The sequence below is a fragment of the Staurois parvus genome, unplaced genomic scaffold, assembly GCF_062004578.1.
Source record: "Staurois parvus isolate SC_StPar_1 unplaced genomic scaffold, SC_StPar_1.0 ptg000417l, whole genome shotgun sequence".
NCBI classification, from domain to species: Eukaryota; Metazoa; Chordata; class Amphibia; order Anura; family Ranidae; genus Staurois; species Staurois parvus.
In genome coordinates, this window is record NW_028318213.1 from 366,525 (window position 1) to 375,201 (window position 8,677).

General features: G+C 42.1%; 1 protein-coding gene across 1 annotated transcript; it reads left to right on the forward strand.

The window, feature by feature from the left end:
- Positions 1-743: 743 nt before the first annotated feature.
- Positions 744-2,654, forward strand: LOC149454757 (serine/threonine-protein kinase SBK1-like). Its single transcript, XM_089687078.1, has 3 exons — positions 744-918; positions 1,484-1,686; positions 2,073-2,654. Exons 1-3 carry the CDS (start codon positions 744-746, stop codon positions 2,652-2,654), a joined length of 960 nt encoding a protein of 319 aa, XP_089543204.1.
- The last annotated feature ends 6,023 nt before the right edge of the window (positions 2,655-8,677 follow it).

Sequence of the window (8,677 nt, forward strand, 5' to 3'; positions counted from 1 at the left end):
TAAATAATTTTACTGTATTACAGCAAAGTAAAACCAGGGACTTCCTAGGATGGCACCTGAGGACAGAAAGTCAACACCCAGCTATAAAAGATATTTTCATAAATGTTAGTCATATCATGCAAAAGTTTAAAAGATTCACACATGATGTTCAATACAAAAACATTTGTATGCTGTGACTAATACATTGATATCCCTGGCTGCCATACTTGGAAGTCCCCGGTTGTTACCTTGTTGTAGACATTTGTTGGTTTGGAATGATGGCACTCTCGGTCCTTTGCCCAGTGCCATTCTACATCACTCCTTTCTCTCTTTGGAATCTATAAAATAATTGGACTTCTTACATATAACTTGTATGTATCAGAGTAAGGGTTCGTGTCCATAGAATCAGTTTGATGTCCATTTGAGACCCTTCTAAAATAATTTATAATACTCTATATAGACAGGTGAATTTGATCGGCTTCAAGTGGGTTTTGCATTACCATAGACTTATATAGGAAAACAATATCCACTTGCTGTGAATAAAAGCTCATCAAGATAAGCCCAACATGTATTTAATAAGAATTGTAAGCATATATCAGCTTTATAACTGTCTTTAGTTACAATACTACCCCTCCCCCCACCTCTAATGAAGGTGACAATTAATAACAGTAACTGGGTGATATCCAGAGAGATGATTAATGCCGCTTACTAATGATTAGTGCCAAATGAAACTCATTTGTATGTTTTGATGTTGTGATTCCAGAATGGCTTCTAGCATTGTAGAAGTAACCAAGAACACTGCAAGGAAACTTCTTGAGCTCATCGCCGAAACCTCAGAAAACCTGACGATGATGGACGTCACAGACCACTTCCACCCCATCAAAGAGCTCGGGACAGGATCGTATGGAAAGGTCCTCTTGGCCAAACATCGGGGTTCAGGTAAATTTGTAGCCTAATTCATGTAAAGAGAATGATTTACAGAATCAGTTGTGCTTCTGAATGAGTGGAAATAAACTAAGGGAAAGAGTAACTAGCAGGTAAAGGTTCTTCGGTTGCATGGTGCAACAAGGGGGATCATACTGTAGATATTGCATCACCAGAGGAGGGGAGACTATAATGAGCAAGTCTGCCATAATATACAAGTCTGATATTTACATATTCTAGTTAATGCTCTGGGTGCCCTCTGCAGATTTAGTTCTATTTAGAGCTCAGATCTCTAAAGGATCTTTACTTCTAAACTGAGATATGAGTGTGACATCCAAGATCTAAGAATCAACAGAATGCTTCGGCTGCAGAACATTTCCAAACCTTTGAGCAGCATTTTTTAAGTTTCTAAGTTTTCCAAGCCCCCCTTGCTTCCAGTGTTTGAGTGATGATTATGGATCTTAATAAGTCAGAGCTTTTAGATTTACAGAAACTTTTAACTAACTTTAGCAAGCTTCATCATTTCTCTAATGTTGGGTTTATGATACTCATTGTCTTTTTATGTCTTTCTTTTTAACAGATGAGTTGGTGGCTATGAAACTGATGAGTAAAGAGACAACTCCAATGGACAACTTCCTAGTGGAATACGGAATGTCTCTTAGTCTCAGCGGCCATCCAAATATCATCGCAACCCATGAAATCGCTTTCCAAACCAGCAACGACTATGTCTTTGTCCAGAAGGTGGCACCAGCTGGAAACCTTCATTCAATAGTAAAGCTAAATGTAAGTTTGTATCAAAAATTTATTGATCTTTATAAAGTCACGATTTCTAGTTTTAGTTGCTTTTGAAGCATTCTGAGTTTTAAAGATTCCTTTCCCAGGGCAGTGAGTTGGTAGGATGTATAGTTGGCATACGCTTGTTGTTTTAGGTATGTGTATCACTCAAGTTATGAAGCAAGGTTTAAAATGGAGTAAGATGGGTTAAGATGGATCTTGCACCATTAATGGCACCATTTTGTATGCTGACAGGTTTCCTTTAATCATACTCCTTGTGTATTCAGCTAATGTATGTTTGTTTCCCTGTACACGAGGTAAGGTGGGTTCAATATGTTGGGTAACATTGTGTTATATTTGTGTCTAGTGACTAATTTTCTCTTTTTTTTCTACAGGTTGGTTTAAATGAAGATATTGTAAAGTGTTTTGTTCCACAGGTAGCGAGTGCCTTAGACTTTATGCACAGCAGAGGAATGGTCCATCGGGACATTAAACTGGACAACATTTTGCTCATGGACATTGAATGTAAGGAAGTCAAATTAGCAGATTTTGGACTGACGAGGCTCCGGGGCACTCAAGCACCATGTATGGCCTGGTCCATCCCATATACTGCTCCGGAATTGTGCAGCTTAAAAGAAGGGGATCAATTGCTGCTGCACCCGAGCATTGACGTGTGGGCGTTTGGAGTCCTGTTGTACACAGCTATGACCGGCTCATATCCTTGGGAAGAAGCAGGGGGTCATGACCCCATGTATCGGGAGTTTGCTTGGTGGCAAATGAAGAAAGACCTAACCTTGGCACCAGGAAAGTGGCAACAATTCTCCATGGAAGCCAGGCAGATGTTCTGCGACTTGTTGGCACTCAATGCCTCTGAGAGGTGTTCTGCTATGGACATTTTAAAATATGTCCACCTGCCATGGAAAACAAAAATGCCTCCAGAGAATCTAACCAGGAAAACGGTCATACATGTGATATAACAAAGTGCATGATATCCATTGTGGAGCCTCATCAAGTACTGCCTCATACAAGACTCATGTCCTAGGGGAAGGTAAGTCTAAATCTTAGGACTGCTGGATTATTCTGTATCTGGTCACATGTTTGCTTATCTACTGTAATTGCTGATTTCAGAAATACTAACTCATAGCATAGGAAAACCGTATATAATGAGCCACAGAAGCACAGATCTAATTGGACCACATGTCCACTTCTTTCCACCACAGTTCTCAAAAGCAATTTCACTATTCAAACATATACCATTCTAAAGCTATAACACCGATGTATGCTTACATGGTACCTACACTAATTACACATTCATTCTATTTGGCTTTAGTCTCCCAATGCTTCCCCTGCCTAAGAAAATATTATATGGTCAAATTATGGGACCCTCTGCTCCAGGGCCACAGAGCAGCTAATGGCATGGTTATACTACATAGAAATTACATTGCACGTCTTCTCACCATTGATTTTATTGTTCTCCTTAAATGGCCTTAAAACCCATTTATCCAGTTTTATTCTTTCATGTGGTAGGAGGGGGGCCTGTTTACAAAAACAAGCAATGTTCACCCTCCCCAAGCTCTAGTGCTGTCCCATATTGTCTTTGCTCCAGATTCGGTCTTTTCCAGGATTTGACACCCAATGTTATGCAACATCTTCTGTGAGCTGACAGGGAAATGATTCAGGAAGCCAAGCTCACCTCATCACATGAGCCCAGTTCTCTGCAGCAGCATTCAGGACCTGTTCCCTGCTGGAGGATAGATGAGGATGGGAAACACATGTGAATCATATGTCCAGCCCGGCCAGCAAGAAAAAAAGACAGATTTAAATAAAGCTCCTAAACATGTGTACTATATTAGAACAAATTGATGGTTTTTACATTTTGTTGGTTTTCTTTTCCCTTTTTTTTGTTCATTGTCAAGTGTATTGGAATGTGTGTTCTGCAATCCTTCTGTACAAGGCATATATGGTAAGTATAATATTGTCATAATAAATGAAGACTTTAATGACTCTATTGCAGTATGGACTGAGGAATCCTTGGATACATTGATGGAATGATGTTACATTACCGAGCCTGAGATCAGCAAGCCCCCCCCCCAGCTGCATAGTGTAGTAACTTTTGCTAATCTGTGGTTACTCCTCCTGTGCACTGGGTGGTGCTCTTGTGCTTCTTCACCTCTGGTTTATTCAATATTGTATTATTATGTTTATACAGCAATATGACTATTACTAATACTACTATCACTTTATACTACTTTACTACTTCTGCTGCTATTACTCCCACATGTATGGAAAACCTCTATTTCTTTGATGTTCCAGTGTTCAGAGTTTTATTTTTCAGTTCTTTTTTTCCTATTAACATTATTTTGAAAACTTTACACTCTATTACCTAGCAGAAGAAATGATGGGCTCCACTGATTGATACTTTCCAACCGTTCCTGATTTGCCAGGGCATTCCCATTTTTTAATTTATTGTCCCATGACGGTTGTGTCTGGGCTGTGTCCTGGGATCACAGCATGAGGGTCTGATGGTTTCAGCAGTAACAGCATCAATGTTGGCTTCTAGTCCTGTTCCTTGTTTGCCCACATTCCCAGAAGCAGCTGTGCCCACTGATCTCGCCCTTTACCAAGTCACAAATACCAGTGTATTGCATGCTGTGCCAGATGGCCCTTCTGGCCAAATTAGGAAAAGGATCTGATCTGGTGGAGGCTCTTACTGACTTCATGGTTGTGTCCGTTTTATAAGACTTGGTTACAAGCTGAGGGGTATCCACAATCTCCTGCAAGGGAATTTTTTTCCCCCCAATATGCTGACCCAAGTTACCAGTCCAAACATCCAGGTTGTGAGCCACACATGCAGCTGCCAAGGCTGGTGCCACAGATGGAGAACTTGCATCCTAGATTATCCTAAGGAGGTCCTCTATCTTCCCATCCATTAGGGTTAAGATGAAGGTTTAGTCTGGATTTTCCTTAACGCCCAAACCTTTCCCCAAGCATCATATGTAGGAGCTGTATTTCTAACAGTCCTACATATGACAGCTTCCCACTGTCACAGGATTTTAGGAACCGCTGCTGTCACTGGGAATCCCCAGCCATGTGGGGGGGGGCTGCATATGGGGACCACTTATTTTATAGGGGGTTTCCAGGTTCCAATAAATATCTGCAGAACCGAACAACCACCAATCAGGGTTGTGGGGAAGAGACCCTTGTCCTCATTTATTATAGGGACAAAGTGCTTTGCTAAGGGTTCCCCCTGGCAAGCCACCCCTGAATGTTGAGGGCATGTGGCCTGAGGCTGAGATTTTTTTTCTTATTCCTTCCTCTGATTGAGGTCCTTCAAGGATTGATTCATATGAAAGACCCTCCCCTTTTTGGTCTAGCAATCATGCAGGTCTTTGCAAAAGCTCAATGAAAAATATTGTTTTCTGTGTGCCCTGTTCACACCACACCATCTGCACATGACATTAGCATTGTGGTGTGAACAGGACACATAGAACGCAATGGTTTTCTTTATACCCATGCAGAGACCTGAGAGGTGCATAAAAATATGTCAATGCACATGGTGTGAGCGAGCCCATAAGGAACACCCAAAGCAACACCGTATCCATGAAGTCTTCAATGAGGAGGTAATGAGAAGCATTAGGAATGCCATCCCCACAGCCATATGGGGAGACAAGAACCTACCAATGAAGGGTAGCCTGGGGAAAGAGACCAGAAGGAAGTGCACATAGCTGTGCTCCCAATGACCACTGGCCCAACAGCCATCCGGTCAAAAAAAACAAAACCTACATCACACTTTATTCCTGGTGGCAGTATACACAATCAGAACTGGAGGGGTGGGTGGGATATTGTATGCTGTCTTGTATTTCCTGTTGAGAGTAGAACCATTCATCTCTGATTGGACCTTGAAGATGGGGATATACCCTGAAAACTTGTCCTGAAAATTGAATGTTAGTGCAAATAAAAAAAGTATCCAGGACAGTACTCAATTGTTCTTGTTAGCAGAAAACTAAAAAAAGAAATGTGTGGGTGGGCAAGACTTTAAGGCCTTAGATCGCTTTTCACAGAGAAGCACAGGGGCAGCTGACAGGCATCGTGAGGCCATACTGCTTCTTCCTGAATGTTTTTAGTTGTCATGGACAGTTGGAGTATTTGCAATGGTATTTTCAGCTGCAAGCCTAATGTTGGACAGGCAGTTGCAGCACAGCTCTATTCACTTGAATAAGTCACGTTCAGCGACAGTACTGCCTACTGAATGTGATTTAGGGAGATAATTTTGGATGTTGAGCCCCACTGAATCAATGGGTTTGGGCATTTTCAAAATGGAGGTCATTGGTGGTCAACTTCTTCTTCCTGGTTCCCTGTGCCGGCCCATTTATGTCCTGTTTTATAAAACATTCTTAAGTTAATTAATGTAATTATTTCTAAGAACACAATTACTAGTTCTTATAATATAGATGGACAGCATAGGAATAGCAATGTTAGGTGATTGGGCGCCATATTGTTGTGGGAGGGTGTGACCTACAGTTGGGTCCATCCTTCTCAGCATAGTCTATTTGGTAGGGCGTCTCCCACTCCAGTACTGTATATGCATTTTGGTATGTAGTCAGTGGGGTCGCTGCATTGCTACGTGTCTTCTTTCACAATTCTAGTTTTTTTGATTGCAGAAGGTTTGGCAAAACCTTAAGGGAATATCCCCTTCTCTTATTACTGCTTGGAGCCACCTTTGTGGGCTGAGGCCTGGTTATGTACCCCTCCCCCCTCTTTTGTATTTCTAATTTGCATTGTTTATTGTAAACCCAGTGTCAGGGAACAAGAAGATCGCCGCAGCACATGAATCTGCGCATGTGCAGGATCCCGACAAGGCATACAGGCAGGCGGGCACTAGGACCCAGGCACGTCTGTCGGCGCTGGGTGGGCTATTTAAAGAGCACCTCGGTGCTCATTCAGTGCTGACTGGTCTTCAGCTTCCCCCGTGTCCTGCTTGTTTCCTGTGCGATTTCCTTTGGTTCTGACCCGGCTTGTTCCTGACCGGACTCTGAGTACTCTCCTGCCCCCCCGGTTCCTGAATTCGGCTCTGTTCCTGATTCTGGCATTTCCTCCTGATCCTGTACCGCGCTGCCCGACTGTTATGACCCTGGCTATCCTATACTCCGTTCCAGTCCTGTGTCCTGGCTACATACCTGGCTCTGCTGTGCATCTGGCAATCCACTGTACCTGCCTGGTCTATCTCCACAGTACCCAAATCAGAGGATATCCTGCTTATCAAGGTCATCATCTGCAAGAGCCGCAAGAAAAACCCTGGCGCTCTTGTCCCCCTAGTCGACCTCATCAATTCAGTCTCCCATCAGGTACGTGACACCCAGTTATCTGATTTTTTTTTTTCCTTTTTTAATTTCTTGTTGATTTGTTTTTTATCTGCAGTTATTTTTGTATCTTGTATTCTTTGTACTGTATTTTGTAATCTCTTAAATTCTGATCAATAAAATATTATGCAAAAAATAGTCACATGCCTGAAGAAGGGGCCTTGAGGGACTCAGAGACAACGATGTTGTTATGGTGTAATGTGACCATTTAATAAAATGTTTGGATGCTTTTTGGAGATCCTTCATGTGCTTCCGGCATATCTCTTGTTCTATTATATCTAAAGGTGAATTCCCAAAACATGACCTACTTGGGGTACTTGACAGCTAAGGTTGGGAACCATTGCTATACACAAACTTTGCTAACCCCAAAAAAATCAATTCACTGTAGTGAACGTGGGTTACATTTGGCTTCCATATCCACTTCCCTCAAAAGAACCGTACCTGTACATCCTCTGGTTGAATTTGGTATAACAGGGTCATGGCTGGAGCTCCAGTCATAACCCCAATACTTTTTTTTTTTTTTTCAGACAGCAATGCAACAAAGTAAAAGTGAACCAAGTGGCTAATGAATCACTGGATTGCTTTTGCATGCAACTGAATGGGGTTCCCCTAATGCTTTCTTGGGCTCTCCCATCCCACCAGAGAGCCCCACACTGAAGTCACTGGTCCTGCCTGCCAACCATAGAGATAACTAAAGACCAGAACATCCCCAATCATTTCTATGATCAAAGAAACTGGAAGCAACAAGTATTTCGTCACTTCTGGTTTTGGTCTAATGTAAACAATCCATTACCAGCCTGTGAAAGCATCTGATCACACCAATCTCAGTCTGATCAGATGTTTGTAAGGGCAGAGAAGAGATCTGGGGTCTAATGGACCCCAGATGTCTCAGTAGAGAGGGCCTGTCACTGCCCATGCTATCACAAGGGATGTTGTTCCTCCCTCGTGATAGCAATAAAAGTGATTTAAACAAATGAAAACAAATAAGTAGTAAAAAATAAATAAATACAAAAATAAAAAAAACACTTCAATACCAGAATCTCCCCCTCTCTCCTTCCTGCCCAGGCCAATTTTCAGCTCTTAGTTTTGTTGCACTTTGAATGACAATTGCACTGCAACGATGTAGTCATAAAAAACTTTTTTTTTTAGACAGATACAGCTTTCTTTTGGTAGTATTTAATCACCAACATTTTTACTTTTTTCTAAACAAATGAAAAAAGACCGAACATTTTTTAAAAAAAAATCTTAGTTTCTGTTATAACATTTTTCAAATAAATGATTTTCCTCCTACACTGATGTTTGCTGATGAGGCTGCACTGATGGGTATTGATAGGCGGCACTGCTGAGGAGGTACTGATGGGTACTGATAGGCAGCATTGATAGGCGGCACTGATGAGGACGTACTGATAGGCGGAACTGATGAGGAGGTACTGATGGGTACTGATAGGCGGCACTGATGAGGAGGTACTGATGGGTACTGATAGGTGGCACTGATGAGGAGGTACTGATGGGTACTGATAGGCAGCACTAATGAGGAGGTACTAATGGGTACTGATAGGCGGCACTAATGAGGAGGTACTGATGGGTACTGATAGGCAGCACTGATAGGCGGCACTGTTGAGGACGTACTGATAGGCGGA